The following is an 18260-nucleotide window of genomic DNA, read 5'->3' as shown; positions in this document are numbered from 1 at the left end:
GCAGTGTAACATCAGCTGGGTCGCATGGTTGTGTGACCCAGTTGAGCAGAGTTTGGAATAGGGGCAAGTCTTCCCCTTGTCCCATCTTGCCTCTGCCACTCACCCTAAATGCTCCTTTTGGGGGGACTGGCTTAGCCAGGATGGAGCATTTTCCTCTCAAATATTGCTTGAAAGGCTGGCCATGAGCCTCTCGCAGATAGGGTATTGCTTATGCCAGAATTAAAAGTTCAGCATAAGTGGATCACGGATACAGACCTCTGCACAGGGCACCTCCTTGCGCATGTGCTCTGGAAATGGCAACTGTTGTTTCTGTTTTCTGTATGATGATCCCCAGCATACGGATGGGTGAGATGTCTTGCTTCCAACCTCATCAAGACTCCACACAGTAATGTCAGTGAAAGAGGAGTGGTGGGAAATTGCACCTCGGGTGTGTGCCCTTTCTGTTGGTTAAGGACCAAAAGGAAAACAGCAGCCACATTGGCACATTCCCAGACAGTATGCAAACTGAAACACAACCAGTCTTCAAAATTCACACTTCTCTGAATTTTGCAATGTGGTGCTCCCATCAAGTATTGTGTACAGAAATGCATATACTAGGATGAAGCATGCATAAAAATGCTTATATTCATGAAAATAGCACATGGAAGTTCATTACAGTATGGAAAATATAAAAATATACAATATACAAAAACATGTATGTTAGGAGAGATTCGCACTAAAATGGTGGTGAATTTTCATGAGCCTTTTTTTTTTAAAAAAAAATTGCAAACTGATGTGGAAATGTGGATAACTGAATTTAAAAAACTGGAATTGATAGACTTGCCCATCCCTTATGGCCCATTCTGAAGGGCCCCCACAGGCCCCCACATGGGACTGTTGCCACAGCCTTTGCAGCGGCCCCAAATCCTAATATTATGATTGATTCATAAGCAACAAAACAAAGGACTGTATATCAGGAATCCCCCCGATTTAGTATGAATTGGTTGATAAACAGTTCAGCCATCTTAAAAAAATTTTTTTTTTAAATGTCTTTTAGGATCATTAATGTAAAACCTCTGGCAAAATCCTCTTTCCCTTCCACAGATGATAATGTAACTTTTCTGTATTTTAAAAAGACACTGCCCACCCCCATGCATTTTCCAAGCCAGATTCTGTTTTCGTTGTGCAATCTGACCATTTCATGCGTATCTCTCTGGGTCTTCATAACGCACTGCAGCCAAGTTCCGCAGCCAACCCTCAGTATATGCATATATGAGCCATATATGTATATAGTATGTAAGCATTGTTGACATAATGAAAAGCCACCAGAAATAGCCCACCCACCCCCACCTCCCGCAATGTGCATGCATGCAGAAGTTGTTGTTTTTTTAAAAAAAGAACTGGCCCCTCTGTCGTCACTTGCCAGTGCTCAAGGTCCTTGGTCTGTTTCAACAGCACTGCTCTTGAAGCTTCTACACAGCTGGGTGCAACATCCTCTCCTGCTGCCGTAGAAAACAAATGGTACGAGAAGCTCAATTACACTTGGCACATGTTTCCGTGCACACGCACAAAAAATGTGCTGTACAAATGTATACAGTACACCTAAAGATCAAGTATGTGGCTAGGGGGCAGTTAGTCATGCTTGGTGGGTGGGATGTGGGACTCGGTTACAAGATGTGCCACAGCTCTTCATTCTCCCATCTCCTGACCTGTCTGGTGGATATTATTATTATTTCAACTTATACACCGCCCTATACCCGGAGGTCTCAGGGCGGTTCACTACAAGACCACAACATATAAAATCAAACCAAAAGCAGTAACCCAATAACTCCCCCCCCAAAAAAAAAGTCACATTCTAAAAGAGTGTTGGAGGTCAATAAGATCGATCAAAGGAACATTTTTGCCTGGTTCCTAAAGGTATATAATGAAGGTGCCAGGCGGACTTCCCTGGGGAGAGCATATATACTTGAATAACAGCCAACGGGAAGTTTATACACTGCAGACTTGAGGGAGTAGTTGAACAAAGTACAGTCATACCTTGGTTGCCGAATGCCTTGGTACTTGGACGTTTTGGCTCCCAAACGCCGCAAACCTGGAAGTGAGAGTTCCATGTTTTGGAATCCGAACGTCCGAGGTGGCTTCTGCGGCTTCCGATTGAGTGCAGGAAGCTTCTGCAGCCAATCGGAAGCCGCGCCTTGATTTTCGAACCATTCTGGGAGTCGAACCGACTCTTGGAACGGATTGAATTTGACAACCAAGGTACCACTGTACCATAGTGCAGAACCTTGCATCTGGTGAGTAGGTCCTTCTTTATCCTTTCTGAGCCAATTCAGACTTCATTTTGAGGAAGGGACATAGCTCTGCCTCAGGTTTAGTCCCAGAGGCCATCTTTTGGCATCTGAAGCCCTAGAAAGCCACTGCCTGCCAGTGTAGGCAATGCTCAGTTGAATAGACCAATGGTCTGACTCAGGATAAGGCAGCTTCTTGCATTCCTGACTTTGAAGTGCAAAGAAATGCTCCTTTGTTCAGACCACATCTTGGGAAGGCCCAGGCCATTCATGGGTTGCATATTCCTATATTTAATGGCTCTGGCCCCCAGCTTGTGCAGGATTCCCACTGCCAGCAGCGGAAGAGCAACACCTCATCCCTTCAGTGAGACATTTTGCTGGTCCACAAAGAAGAAGGCCCAGTTATAATCACCAATCGATATCCCACCAAGTTGAGTTTGTTTTAATTGTTGCAACTATAGTTCAAAGTATTGATTTTTAGGGGGGGAATACTCCCAAGTTATGCACCATTTGAAGACTTTCTTTCAAATGGCAAAGAGAGAGAGAATAACTGTGTATGTTATGTTGCAAAACGCTACGTTTCATAACAAAATATCACTCCATGTAGCTTTACTTTCCATATTACGGAAAATTAGGCCCTTTTGGGAGAAATTTAATATGGATACTAACAATTCTATACTTTTAATCCACAATTGAAAGACACTTGACAGTGTGGTCCTAACCATGTCTACTCAGAAGTAAGTCCTGTTGAATTCATTGGGGCTTGCTCCTAGGTAAGTCAGGTTCGAATTGCAGCCTTATTTTTATAAATAACTTCCCCTGCACAAAGGTACCTGGGGCAATATTTATAAAATTCAAAGCAGAAATGCCATTCACAAAAAAGATCCAGACAGTGTCAGCTGTAGTCAAAACAAAATATTAGCACCAGGCCATAATCAGTAAGTCAAAACAGTCCCTACTACTCATCTGCCAGCAACAAAGGATTCTCTTTACTTGCTAGTAGGCTACAGTTAGGTGGATCTGCACTGGAAAGGCATTTCCAAGGTATGACACCAGAATAGAGATAGATGGTTCTCTTTCTTGCTTTGCTAAGTTTACTTGCCCAAAATGGAGTCTTTAGGAATCTGGGGAAGACGTACTGCCCCCCACCCCCCAGCTGGGAGAATAATATATTGGGAATAAATCCAAGAACCTCATTAGGAGGTTATTCTTGGGAAGATATTTAAATTTGATATGTGCCCCTCCCCACCAAATGTGTTTGTGTGTGTGTGTTTGTTTCAGTGCAAAGATGGAAACAAGTATATGATTCTTAGGTGCATGATTAGCTTATGTACTTGAGATTTTATTCCAGTTCAGTTCTGGAGTGGATATTCTGAGTGTTGAAGTTTCTCAATATGCCTTTCGCTTGAATATCAGCACAGCTTAACCAGAAAATGAAATGATTTGCAACAAAACAAAACGAATCTGGCTCAAAGTATCTTAAAATTGAGCGTGCAAAATGCATGGGCCAAAAGGTTGCCAAATTTTTCCACAGCGAGTTAGGCAAAGTCCCCCAAACCGTATAAATATGTGTAGGCCAACAAAAATGACTTTTGAAATTATTGCACTGCATGAACTTTTAACTGTTAATTTTATCCTTCTTTCTAAACAATCAGTAATCATTACTAAACATTGGTCAATATACTACTTAACAGAACATTTTTATTTAAATTGATACCTGTGTTTTTGTTAACATGCTGTTGCGATATAGAAGTCCACCATCTTTCACCTGAGCTGTTAGTATAAAAAAATCATGCATTCTTGTGGAACGCATTATTCACAGGTTACATTCCTTTTTTTGTTCTTCAATAGATACCCATAATATCTGCCGAACATCTGACTAGCCACAAGTATGTTACACAGATGTAGACATATAATCATCAAACAGTAAGTTTCTCAAGTATGCTTTATGTTGCATTTTGATAGTGCTATTCTGGATTTGCATTTTCTCCTCCCTGGAACAAGAACCAAGTTAGCAGCCCAGTTTGGATGTAATACCCACAGCAGGCCAGAGACCACACTAAGCTAGGACTCCTCCATGGTATCTGCAACACAGTCCTATGCATGCCTACTAAACCCAAATGAGTTGAATGTCAACCCAGGTAAATGAGAAGTTTTTTGGGTGAGCATCTGCTTTATATCCAGGAAGTCCCAAGGTTCAATCTCCAAGCAGGACCGGTGTAGTCAGCTAGCTTCCCATTTTTCTAAACGTGCATAGGATTCCATCCCTGGTTTACCAAGGGCAGGTAATTTTTGTACTTGGAGGAAAAAATCTCATCTTCCCCTGATGCCCATACCCATGCAGTCTGAAGGGGAAAGTCCATTCACACTTTTTATCCTGTCATCTACTGTATACACGGGACGCAGGTGGCGCTGTGGGTTAAACCACAGAGCCTACTTGCAGATCAGAAGGTCGGCGGTTCAAATCCCTGCGACGGGGTGAGCTCCCGTTCCTCGGTCCCAGCTCCTGCCAACCTAGCAGTTCAAAAGCACCTCAAAGTGCAAGTAGATAAATACCGTATTTTTCGCCCCATAAGACGCACTTTTTCCCCTCCAAAAATGAAGGGAAAATCTGGGTGCGTCTTATGGGGCGAATGCAGGCTTTCGCTGAAGCTTGAAGAGCGAGAGGGGTCGGTGCGCACCGACCCCTCTCGCTCTCCAGGCTTCAGGAAGATATCCGCCGCCCAGGCAGCCCTGTGGGAGGTCCCACAGGGTTGCCTAGGCTGCGGATAGCAGCCTGCTTCTCGGAGCGTCGGGCGCCCTGAAGGCAGGGTGCGCAAGGCTTGGGGCGGCAGCGGACTGCTTGCCGGCATGCAGAAGCTTGGGGCGCGCTGACCTCAGCACGCCCCAAGCTTCTGGATTAGCGCAGGGGTCCGCTAGCCCTGGGAGAGGCGCCGGCTCTCCCACGCTAGCGGAGACCTTGCCGGCACGCAGAAGCTTGGGGCGCGCTGAGCTCCGCACGCCCCAAGCTCCTGGTGTAGCGCAGCGCACCTGGGGGGGAAATAAAAATTTTTTCCTTCATTTCCCCCCCTAAAATCTAGGTGCGTCTTATGGGCCGGTGCGTCTTATGGGGCGAAAAATACGGTAGGTACTGCTCGGGCGGGAAGGTAAATGGCGTTTCCGTGCGCTGCTCTGGTTCGCCAGAAGCGGCTTAGTCAGGCTGGCCACATGACCCAGAAGCTGTACGCCGGCTCCCTCAGCCAGTAAAGCGAGATGAGCGCCGCAACCCCAGAGTTGGCCACAACTGGACCTAATGGTCAGGGGTCCCTTTACCTTTTACTGTATACACAGGCTAGTTGTAAGTGGCATTTGAAAGTATCATTTTTTAAAAAAATGAATACAAACCCAAAATCCCATAAATAATACTCTGGATAATGTACTATGTCCTACTGTCTAACTACTAGATACGGAGACTGCAAAAGATTTAAGCTTTTGCGTGTATGTCCTAAAGGAATGTTGCATAAATTCCAGGTGGCGTGCAGGTGTCATTTTTAATGATTACATAAGGATGGTTCATGACTACATAAGGAAGTGGCTGCTATCAAGGAGCCTTTGATTTTTCTTTGACTGCCACAGATTCCTCCCGCCCCAAAGTCTCTGTAGGGATAAGCAGCCAATCAGCAAGGTGGATCATGCAGCACGTGAATGACTCTCAAGTTGTCATTCAATGCAGTTTAAACCTGCATGGTCCATAATAGCCGCAAGTCAAGTTGCCTCTGTCATCACACCAAAAAACATCATGTCCTTTCAGTAGGTGCAGGCCTTAGTCTCCTTTTGTGTGAGATTCAGAACTGGGAATCATCAAGCTGATAGTCTCTCCCCAGCACAAATTACCAAATGATATTGAATTTGTGTGTGTGTTTTGTGACACCGGCTGTCAGGAGAGATCAGGCAAAGACCACAAACTCATCCACTTGCATAAATTAATCTTGAACTGCAGCTCCAGCTACTGAATGTTAGGTCTTTATAAGTTAACCTTCTGCTCTGTGAGAAAAGGTTTCACTTGACTACACCTGTCTGCTTGGAAGAGAGTTTTTCTTTCTGCACTTAATTTAAATTTGTGATTGGAGTGTTCAGTACTGGTTCTGCCTGACATCATGTCTTCATCCAACAAGACTATTTTTAAGTTGCCGGTAATAGCTCGTCTGCCATCTCCTCTCCATTTCAAGGGCAACGCCTGCTGTGGAAATGGAAGTTGCTTCAGAACTTTTCCCTCTTCCTGCTTCTAGTTTTGCCTTGACATCAAATGCATTCACATGACAGTGCTGTGAGGCCACTTTAACTGGCATGGATAATCTTGGGAGCTGAAGCTTTTTCGTGGTAGTGACCTCACAGAGCTACAGTTCCCACAACCTTAAAAAACTACACTTCTCAGCAGTCTCCATGACAATTAAAGTGCCATTCAAAGAAAGTTGACCTTTCAAATGCAGATTACTTCATTGTTAAGGCAGGCACCTAAAAATAAAATAAAAGGCAAGAATTGTCACTCTTGGGAATGGCAGGAATCGTTCTGTACACTGTACCTTCCACAACCACTTGGGTGTATTCTGAGGTCTGCAACTGCTGTCCTTGCTCCTTTGGCCCAGAACTGTCATCCGGGGTGATGGCATGGAGTTGATTTTGCAGCTCCAGTGATACAGCATGGCTCCTGACAGCCCTGCTTCCGTGTGTCACATTCCTCCAGGGGTTTGTCTCCTGCAGGGGCAGCCTTCCTTCTCCCTAGGGGCCGCCCTGCTTGTGTCACTGTTCCCAGACAGTCCACTCTGCTCTGTAGAGAAACCCCTCATCTTGCCCAGTAGTTCAAAGTCTGGATAGATGGACCACAAGTTGCTGCGCCTTCTCTTCCAGCCAGTCAACCTTGCACTTGCTGCAGGCGTAGTTTCTCATGTTCTCAGGCAGGAAGACCAGCATGGCACTGGTGTTGCAGGTCGTCGCAGTAGCTCCCTCGCCGTCCATGTCTCTCGGTCCTTCGTACACCGTGAGACAGCACTCCAAGCCCCAAAGCACCCTTGCAAACACTCCCTATTTGCACTCTCCCTTTGGGCCCAGTATGCATCACAGCTCAGAAGGATATTACCAGCTGGGTGGAGGCTGCCATTGTTGCTCCTCAGTCTGGCTATGGTTCAAACACCTAAGAACATAAGAAGAGCCCTACCGGATTGGCCAAAGGCTCATCTAGTTCAGCATTTTGTTCTCACAGTGGCCAACCAGATGCCCAGGGGACCTGATAGCAGGACCTGATAGCAGCAGCTCTCTCCCCACTTGCGATTCTAAGCAACTGGTGCAAAAGAGGCATGCTGCCTCTTACAGAGAAGGGAGAGAGCAAAGGCGTTGTAGCTCATAGCCATTGATAGCTTTATCCTCCGTGAATTTTCTTCCTCTTTTTAAAGCCATCCAGGATAAGTATGGGTGGAAAGGGGGGAAATGTGAGATTTTAAAAAAGGCAAATAATAATTAGTACTAGTTATATCCTGGTTGGGACGTGAGTGGCGCTGTGGGTTAAACCATAGAGCCTCGGACTTGCCAATCAGAAGGTCGGCGGTTCGAATCCCTGCGATGGGGTGAGCTCCCGTTGCTGGGTCCCTGCTCCTGCCAACCTAGCAGTTCGAAAGCACGTCAAAGTGCAAGTAGATAAATAGGTACTGCTCTGGCGGGAAGGTAAATGGCATTTCCGTGCACTGCTCTGGTTCACCAGAAACGGCTTAGTCATGCTGGCCACATGACTCGGAAGCTGTACGCCGGCTCCCTTGGCCAATAAAGCGAGATGAGCGCCACAACCCCAAAGTCGGCCACGACTGGACCTAATGGTCAGGGGTCCTTTTACCTTTACCTATATCCTGGTTTGTGCTCAGGTGTTTAGCAAGTGCTGATGAGGATCAAAGCTAAATAAATTTAAAAGGGGGAAACTTTGCACATCACTTCCCATTTTAACTCAGCACAGATTTTGCAATCAACGTTGGTTTAAATGCTTCATTAAATAATTAGTAGTGTATGTCGTATTTCAGTGCATTTGGATTAGAAGTGCTGAGGGGCTGTCATTGTCATATTTGAATAGCATTGCGGGTGGTGGTCGTGGTATTTCTTTCTTGCATGGAAAAAAAAGTAGAGGGGGGAAATAGCTGCAGGTGTCGATGAAACGAAGGCGACCCCTTTCCCACCCTCTTCATTATTTCCCGCAGATCATATAAAAGAAAAGAGGACAGTGTGATTGAATGAAGAAACGGAACAGGTCATTAGCCATAATGTATATACCGTCAGATAACAGCACCCAAATTTCCTCAGCAGTAAGACATCCACATATTGCATGTTAACAAGACGAAATGACAACTCGGAAATCCACTGCACACTGTTGCCTATATACTTTGTACATTGAATAGATATTTGTGCTGGGGTGATCATATTGTCTAAAGACTACAGCATTGTCTATCTTTTCTAGCACACAGGTAAAGCAGCGCATACACAGCAGAGGTATGCGCTGGCAGACTCCTTCCTACATAATCATGTACGTCATCTTGAAAAGACAGACTGTGATGTAGCCATAGATCTATTATGTATTGGTACGTCTGTAGACCAAGATATAATTTTTTAAGTAAGTTTATTTCTTTCAAGGTTTACAAAAAAAATAAAATAACGAAAGGTGCACCTTGTATTTAAAATTGCCATTATAGGAGAGAGCGTGCATGCACAGTATAATTTTTATTTTTCCTTTCGTTTTTTGCTTTTAAGAGTTAATATTTTTAAATGTAATAGATTGTAAGAAGTGGTAAAAAGAGGTATCTGACAGAGATGAATGTGCCAAGTATAAACCACAACTGTGTATATTTTTAAAGCACATCAATGGCTTTAAGTACCATGTTGTTAATGATGCTCATGAAGTGCCATAGACTGTAATCAAAGTAGAGTATTATTTCTGCAGTGTTACTTTTAAGAGCCACGTTTTTAATTTTGCTTGTTTTCCTAGTTGCTAATCAGTCAAAGGGCACCCCTTCTGTTTTAAACCAAAGCTGTCTCAGAAATGGCCAGTTTTACCTTAGTTAATAGTAGGCAGCACATTTTTAAAATAAGCAAGAACCAGTCTTAAACCCAGGTTATTCCTACACATACTGGATATATAAACCTATATAAATTATTATAATCCATAATAACAGTTATGCAAACTATACCATATAACAGACAATATACATTTTTTTAAAAAAAATCTTTTAAAAAAAGGGAAAAGCCATTTCTGAGACACTGTTTGCAAAACATTTGAGGAATTTTATTTTGCTTCGAATTTCTAACCTCTGTCAGAAGTCCAAGAGACTCTAAAAGTGTTGGAGGAGATGGGTTTTTGCTTTCTTCTCAAATGCATCACTTCAAAGTCACGCACTTCAAAAATAAAAATAGTGACTCTAATCATGAGAGAAGCACTGACATCAGATGCACGATTTTTTAAAAAAGAAACCAAAACAATGAGATAAATGGAGATGTTAATTAGAAATAGGTATCGGGTGGGTTAAATATTGGGATGAATTTTATATGTGATTTCTTCTGTTCAGATTTAACTGCTTATAGCCTTAGAAAGCCTTTACAAAAATGAAACAAAAAACATAGATGTGCATTCAAGTTTTCAAGAATGGATTCATCCAAAGGAAATCTTTTTTGTGGTTTGGATGTTGCAGCTAGTAAAGGATATATTTTGCTCTGTTCAGCAAAGCTAAAGGGTTGCTGAGGTGGGGGCCAGGTCACTGGTAGTCTATGGAATGGAAGAGGAGAGAGTTCAGTTCTAGAACTTTCCGTACTTCCAAGTTTACTTGCAGGTTTTTATGCTTGAGAGATGCTTTCTAGAAAAAAAAAAGAATGATGTGTTGATTTTACTGATTGTACTGTACATCTATTAAAGCCTTAGATTATTACATTACGGGTTAAAACCCATACCAATGTAATTTCAATCGTGTTAAGAAAGTATAGGTGACTTCACATGTTATTGTAGTTTACTTACATTAGAGAATACTACTTATTTTTTTTCCTTGTTAAAATAGTAGTTTTTATTTCTTACATTTATTAGATCATTTTCATTTTCTATTACCAGACGAATGCCATTTCAGTTTATAGAATTTTGTTTTATTAGATTTTAACTAATGAATTTTTCAAAATACGGAAAAAATTTAAAAAGTTTTTTTTCTTCTTCATAGCATATGCAGTTTTGAATTTACATGTAGTGTCATGAATATTCGTATTATTGTTAACTAAATGATTTATATTTTACTGATTTAATATTACAATGTAAGAATATCAGTCATTGTTAGTTCTTGTCTAGTTTTCATTAAAAGAACAAAGATCTTTTATATGGATATCTTATATAATCATTGCTAAGTAAGAAGTTAAGTTGTTGCTATTGCAACGATCCTGGCAGACAACTGAGTAATATTTTGATGATTTATTTTGTTTGTAATTAATTATAAAAGAAAAAATCTAGTTCCTAGATATCAGAATAAAAATTTATTTTCTACTGTATCCATTTCAAATGTTAAAATATTGTTTAAATATTTTTTTGAAATCCCTGAATATCAGGCCTTGTTATAAATAAGCTGCATAATCAATAGATCAAGGGACTTTTTGTTGATAATCCAAATACTCAAAAGTTTACGTATAACAAGAATTATAATATGTATGAGTGTGTGTGCAAACTCTTGAGGGTTGATTATGCTGCAATTTAGCATGTGGGAAAGTATAGAGAGGAAAGTTGACCTTTTGCACTTCTGTATATAGTCAAAAAAAAAAGAGAGTAACCTGTATAATAGTAAGATCTTATTTTGAATAAAAATGTCTATAAATACAAGGAGTTTTGTTAAGGCTAATTAAAAAATAAAAAGACAGGCTGAACAAAATTGCTTGCAAAAAAAGTGGCACAGAGTTAGCACTCCAAACCCCATGGGGAAAAAAGTTGCTTTGCTTTATGTGAACAGCTTCTAGTTTGCCAGGATTCTTTCTGCTGGAAAGATTGGCCCTCTATCCCAGTTCTTGTGACTAAGGACCCTTCTGCACTGTACAATTAAAGCCCTATCGAACCACAGTTGTACCTTGGAATCCGTTCCAGAAGTCCACTCGATCTCCAAAACATCCGGAAACCAAAGCGTGGCTTCCGATTGGCTGCAGTCAATCAGAAGCCCCGTTGGAACGTTTGGGTTCCCAAGAACGTTTGTAAACCAAGGTGTTCAGGATCCAATGTATGACTGTGCTCTAGGCAGCCATGGCTTCTGCTAAAAATTCATGGGAGTTGTAGTCTATTAAGGCTGCTGAGTGTTGCTAGAAGACCACTTCTCCCCTCGCAGAACTACAATTCCCAGAGTTCCTTGAGAAGAGGGATTGGTTTAAAAAGCCATTGGGAATCTGTGAGGGGGGCAGGGGTCTTCGAACTACTACTAGCACCCGTAGGAGACTACAGTTCCCAATATCCTTTGGGGCAAGCCACGGCGGTTTAAAGTGACATCGTGCTTTGAATGTATAGAGCAGTTGGGGCCTTTTTTAAAAAAAATTAAAAGCTGCACTGGTCCAAATCTGCCTGAAGATCATTACTAAATAAATAAAAATTATTTTTTTAGAAAACGAAATTTCAAACAAACAGGTACTTCAAACCATTAAAGGGAAATCATGGATCAGATATGTCGTACATTACTCAAGACAACTACTGCATGTTTAAAGTATCAAAGAGAGAGAGAGAAAGAGAAAGAGAAAATATATATAGATATAGATATATATAAAAGATATATATTCTATTCAAAACAGTTTCTGACAAATTTCAGTAGTTTTATTATTCACACACCGACACACAGAAATACACACACACACAAACAGAAACCGATATTGACTTTCACATGCTCACAAAAATGTTTAAAAAAGAAAAACTCGTCAACAGGCAAACCAAAACAAAACATCATAGCTGTAGTTGTTATGTAATTATTTTTATTGCTGTAGTGATCCTGTTCTTTTAGCAGGTGGAAAGGAAAAGAAAAGAAAAAAAACCTTATCAAAATTAACCATTTCTAACCTAAAGCACTTGAGAAACCATGTAATATATACGAAGCCAAAGTGAAGGGGCCGGGGTGGGGGGTTTGGGGAGAAAACGATTGGATTGGATTCTCTCTGGTAATAATTCACACCGATGAATCAGAAGACGTTGCACTTCCTGGCAAACCCTGCAACTTTCATCTGCTGAAAGGACAGGTGTGCTTGGTTTTTTACTATTATGTAATCACAGACTTAAATTTGCTTGGTAGTTGCTCCAAATTATGTACTCTGTCCTGGGCCGCAATTTGTTTTTATGCTTATTTTATTATTACTGCTATAGTTGACCTAGCTGTATGGAGAAAAAAAAATAAATAAAGTTAAATTGCCCTAATAAAACTTCTCTTTTGTAGTATCTTTTCTGTTTTTAAGCTGGAGGGTGATGTGGCGTCCTCTGCCGGTGCCCTTTTGGTATCTACACCGCCCTGAGAAGTTTGGGGGTGCCAGCCTGGGAGATGGCATTCTCCGTGGCAGCCCCCTAAGTAATGGAATTGCCTCCCCACTGGGGCTCACCTGGCACCTTCGTTGTGTGGTTTCCATCACATGCTGAAGGGGCAGCTCTTTAACTTTTTACACTTGAGCTACATATTTACCATATTTTTTGCTGTATAAGACTCACTTTTTCCCTTCTAAAAAGTAAGGGGAAATGTGTGTGCGTTTTATGGAGTGAATGCAGGCTGCGCAGCTATCCCAGAAGCCAGAACAGCAAGAGGGATTGCTGCTTTCACTGCGCAGTGATCCCTCTTGCTGTTCTGGCTTCTGAGATTCAGAATATTATTTTTTTTCTTGTTTTCCTCCTCCAAAAACTAGGTGCGTCTTGTGGTCTGGTGCGTCTTATAGAGCGAAAAATACGGTAGTGCCTTGATAGTAATCTGCGTTTTAATATTGTACTTTTAAATTTGTTGTTGCTGTGGCCTTCGTGGATGAAGGGCAGGTAACAAATATAATAAATAAGGGTATACTTTTTAATATAAAAAATGTTTTCTGAATGTATCTCCCTCTTTTGGGGGGGCAGGGAGGGGGAGAAGAAACCCTCTCAGTTAAAAAGTTGATTCAGAAAAACCAAACACACCAGAGCTGACCAATCTCTTCTTGTGCTGAAATATTTGCAGTGATGGAGTACTCACCTTAGTGCTGCATTGAATATATTCATTAGTACTGAGCTGCTACGGGATGCGGGTGGCGCTGTGGGTTAAACCACAGAGCCTAGGACTTGCCGATCAGAAGGTCGGCGGTTCAAATCCCTGCGATGGGGTGAGCTCCCGCTGCTCGGTCCCTGCTCCTGCCAACCTAGCAGTTCAAAAGCACGTCAAAGGGCAAGTAGATAAATAGGTACCGCTCTGGCGGGAAGGTAAACTGCATTTCCGTGCGCTGCTCTGGTTCGCCAGAAGTGGCTTAGTCATGCTGGCCACATGACCCAGAAGCTGTACGCCGGCTCCCTCGGCCAATAAAGCGAGATGAGCGCCGCAACCCCAGAGTCGGGCACGAATGGACCTAATGGTCAGGGGTCCCTTTACTTTTACCTTTACTGAGCTGCTATAGCACAGTCAGTGGCAAAAAGAAGCACCACACCCCTATTGGTGGAAGGAATAGGATGACCCGTACCTGTGCTAAAAACTGCTGACCAACAGTCATGCATCTATGACCCCGTCTGCCTTGTCTCACCTGCCTTCCATGACACTCCGGAAAGGTCACGGGACCCCCCACCCCACCCCTCATTTGAAATGGTGAGTAAGTACTACATTCTAGTAGTGGTCTGCGTTGGAGTCACCAAAGTGTGGCATCTCAGAGAAATTTGGGTCATGTCAGAAGCAAAGCCAAGTCTTCATGGAGGCCCTTGACGTGCTTTAAAACACCTTGCCAATCCAGGCATTAAAAAAAAAGAAAAAAAGAATTTGGACAAGTGTTTACCAAAACTAAAGGTTTTTAAGCACCACCCATTATTATTCGCTGTTTCAACCCTTCTTGAAAATCTGCAAAAATTAAAATAAAAATGCATTTGGCTTTGAATATATGATTCTGCATATACTGCTGCATCATACATTTGGTTTATCTTATTTTGACGTTTATCGTTCCATCTTTTCCACCAAAGAGATCAAAGCGACAGACATGGTTCCTTCCTCCCTTTTTATCTTCACAACAACCTGTGAGGTAGGTTAGGCTGAGAGACAATTAAGCAGCCAAAGGAGATTTGAACCCTGGTTTCTCAGGTCTTAGTCCAACACTCTGACCACTGCGCCACACTGGCTCTCAATATACCATGCTTACCTTTTCTCATTTGAATGGAGTATTAGGAAGATGAAAGGAGTTCTGAGGTAGCCACGTGAGGGCTCTGCATTGGGCCCAGGGGTGCGGAGCCTCTAACACCACGGGCCAAATTTGAACCACCAGGCCTCCTCACCTGGCTCGTGAGGCCATTTCAGTAAAGCCATCCCCATCTGCCTTCACCTGACATCTATAAGGCCAGGTGTGGAGCAGGTGAGGGCAAGACTTGGCCAAAAGGAGCTTTGCAGGTACCGGCAGCTGGCAGTGGCCGCAAAGGCCTTGTGCAGTGCTTACCAAATGCCTGACAAATCAGCTGGTTTGGGGGTGTTTGAGAAGCACCGTGCACAGAGCTAAACAATCCCTTTAAACTATACCCCCCCCCCCGCTGCCCCACTTGCAGGCCAGCACCTTTGTCAAGCACCTGACGTGTGCCAGATTATTGTCAGGTGGGTGGTCCTGCCTACCTGTCAAAAGATGGCTCATGAAAGTGGGGGAGTCATGTCACCAGGACATAAAGGTTCCCCGCTCCTGACCACAGCTTTTCCTTGAGCTCCCCCAGTTTCGGGGAACCTGCTGGTTAAAACCAAGCTGACACTCCACTTCCATCTTCCCTTGTTTCACGCTTTTCTTCACTGGACTGTGAAATGAAGAACGCAGAAAAGAAATCCTGTGAAAATAAGGCAGGTAAGTCCATTGCTGCAATCTCATTGCTACATGTATTCTATATGGGAGCACAGATTTACAGTTCTGGGGCCAGTTCGTTGCTGCCCAAAGTGCGTTTACCTGAAGAGCTGTCATGAAGAAGATGAAGCAGACTTTTCCTCTCTTGCTACAGAGGACAGGGTTATCACCAACTGGTAGAAACGGCAAGGGAGAAGGCTAAACATAAGGAAAAAATATCTTAATGGTAAAAGCTGCTTGGCAATTAGCCGATTTGCACTTCACTTTAAACCGTAGTTAAGCTTAACTACGGTTTAAAGGTGAGTTTGCTGTGTGCTGTTGCATAAGGAGACGATTGCGGCTGCTTGTTCCTTCTCCACTACTGCGAGCTAAGCCATGGATTGACTTAATGCGACATTTGAACCCAGGGGTTGTGGTTTCTCCCCGCACCCCAACTGCAAGCAGTCAGCTATTAGGAGATCTTGGTTGCAGCTCATTGTTAGTTTGGAGAGAAACAAACTAGGATTTGGGGTTCAGACTATTACAAACTGTAGCTTAGCTCCCTGTAGCGTGGCAGGAATGGCTAGAATTTCCTTCCTGTGCCCCAGTTCACCTTTAAACTCTAGTTAAGCTTAACTGGGATTTAAAGTGATAGGCAAATTGAGCCCTTGGAACAGACTGCCTCAGAAAGTAGTGAGCTCTCCTTTGCTGGAGAGAAGAGGCTGGATAGTCATCTGCCAGGGAGGTTGTCATTGCATCCTGTGCTGCAGAACCAGCATACCGCAGAGGGTTGGACTAGATGACCACCAGGGTACCTTTCGGGTTTTTTGGTTATAATTTGGTTAAAGGATAAAGGAAGAATTCCCTGGATGCCTAGGTCCAGGTTTGGCGCAAATGCTCTCTTGGTGACAGCTCCCCAGCAGAGAATTAAAACCACAAAACATGCAGGAAAGTAAAGGGTGGAAATATGGGCTGTCAGATCTGTAAAATATCCCATTTTAAGTTTCTTCCAAAGCTTCTCTTAGCATAGAAAAAGAGACCACATGTTTGGTAAGTTACAAATGGTTTACTTACAAACTTTTCCAAGCTCAAATTCATGTGCTTTCCCATACAGCAGCAAGAAAAGACAGGCAGTTTAACTTTGTTTCAAAAAGGTAAGAGTTTCTATATTGTTTGTAGAGAAACACAAAGATGGCTTGCTAAAGCCATGTGGTCTCAGCTCGGAGCATTAGCTCAGACATCCATTCTGGCTGGATTCACATGGTGGAAGAGACTGAACAAAGGCTTGGGTAACCCTCTCAACTGGGACGCGGGTGGCACTGTGGGTTAGACCACAGAGCTTAGGACTTGCCGATCAGAAGGTCACAGTTCAAATCCCCGCAATGGGATGAGCTCCCATTGCTCGGTCCCTGCTCCTGCCAACCTAGCAGTTCGAAAGCACGTCAAAGTACAAGTAAATAAGTACTGCTCCGGTGGGAAGGTAAACGGCATTTCCGTGTGCTGCTCTGATTCGCCAGAAGCGGCTTAGTCATGCTGGCCACATGACTCGGAAGCTGTATGCCGGCTCCCTCGGCCAATAAAGCGAGATGAGCGCCGCAACCCCAGAGTCGGCCACGACTGGACCTAATGGTCAGGGGTGCCTTTACCTTTAACCCTCCCAAGGTGAGTGGATGTGACCTAGTCAAGTTTGGCAGGACTGCTTACTCTATGGCCTTACTCCCTTAATGCATTAACTAGAGCTAAACTAGTACTATGATTCTGCTGTGTGCATGTGAGCCCCGTTCCAACCCATTTAAAGTCTTGCAACTGCACTGCAACATCCCTGCCACCTTTTATTAGTGCCACATCTGCAGGTAACAGTAACTGCTTGCATCCTTGTCTAAAGATCAATTTGACTGGTTTCTAGCATTTTCACTCATCTTGCCTATTAAAAACAAAGCAGTGTAACAATAATAAAAATAGTAAAACTGCAATTAATAGCAACCCCACAGAATTCGGATCATGTGTTACTTGTTTCTGTAGCACCATTAATATATACAGTGCCTGAGGCTGCAAATCTAAACACAGTACAGATTAAGCCCCATTGAGCAGCAACACATTTATTCACTGCTTAATACACTAAATGCACATTTATTTACTTCAAGCAATGCAACTTCTGAATGTGTTGGGCGGTATTCAGTTAAATAATTGCACAAGCGGAGCAAGCCTATGTTGTAAGAGTGCAACATATGCCCTGAGGACCTGATAATATGAATTGCAGCAATGGAGGAGGCTGTAAAATTAGAGGAGGAGGGAAGAAAGGATGGATGCAACAAGAGGATGAGACAAAAATGTATTTAGCAGATATATAAAGTCTCTGTTTTAAAAGCTACCTATTTTGAAAAAATAGTTCCAAATGATCTGTCCCTGCCTTTTCTTCTGCTCCAATCATTTAGGAAGAAAAGAATCAAAGCAGGCTTTGAAAAAACAACTGCATGGAGAGAGATTACAGCAAAACTGCTTTTGGCTGAGCGCAGTTTCCTCCTCTGGTTTGATCCACCCATTATCTCTGAGCTGAACCTTCCAACTGGGTCAGCACTACATGAAACAGGAGGCACAGAGCAATTGGAAAAGCGCTTGTCATATACAGCAGACAAGTAATCACACTCCTGCCCTTTGCTCCGCAGATTTAGAACTGGCATTCTGATTTGTCCAACCTTTCCAGTGTTGTATGCCAAAGGCATGCACAGAAGAGAAAGGGTTTTTAGAAAGAACAAAAACCTGGAACATGACCTGTAAACATAGGATAGGACTGTCATTTAACAAGACCTTCAGATTTATTTAAAAAATAAAAGACACATACACAATTTTTCTTTACCAGTTTATTTATTCCAGCAGCATTGATTCTATTTGACCTCTATTGCAAAAGCATGTGAGTATTTGCAAAGCTGTTCACCGCTTTTCTCAAAAATCAAATAGACCACCACAGTACTATCTATTGAT

At 42.8% G+C, this 18260-nt stretch overlaps 1 protein-coding gene across 24 annotated transcripts in view; it reads left to right on the top strand.

The window, feature by feature from the left end:
• The window catches only part of MBNL1 (muscleblind like splicing regulator 1), a 183877-nt gene extending 171185 nt beyond the window's left edge, over positions 1-12692 (top strand). For all 24 annotated transcript variants that reach the window (XM_081190435.1, XM_081190427.1, XM_081190449.1 and 21 more), the window contains 2 exons: positions 4119-4193; positions 8486-12692. In XM_081190435.1, the coding sequence (XP_081046561.1) occupies positions 4119-4175 (57 nt within the window). In that variant the 3' untranslated portion in view covers positions 4176-4193; positions 8486-12692. The remainder of the gene's footprint in view (positions 1-4118; positions 4194-8485) is intronic.
• Positions 12693-18260: the final 5568 nt, after the last annotated feature.

Source organism: Podarcis bocagei (genome assembly GCF_964188305.1).
Source record: "Podarcis bocagei genome assembly, chromosome: 4".
In the NCBI taxonomy this organism is placed as follows: Eukaryota; Metazoa; Chordata; class Lepidosauria; order Squamata; family Lacertidae; genus Podarcis; species Podarcis bocagei.
The sequence above is the reverse complement of the archived record's forward strand: the minus strand, read 5'-3'. Positions and strand labels throughout refer to the sequence as shown.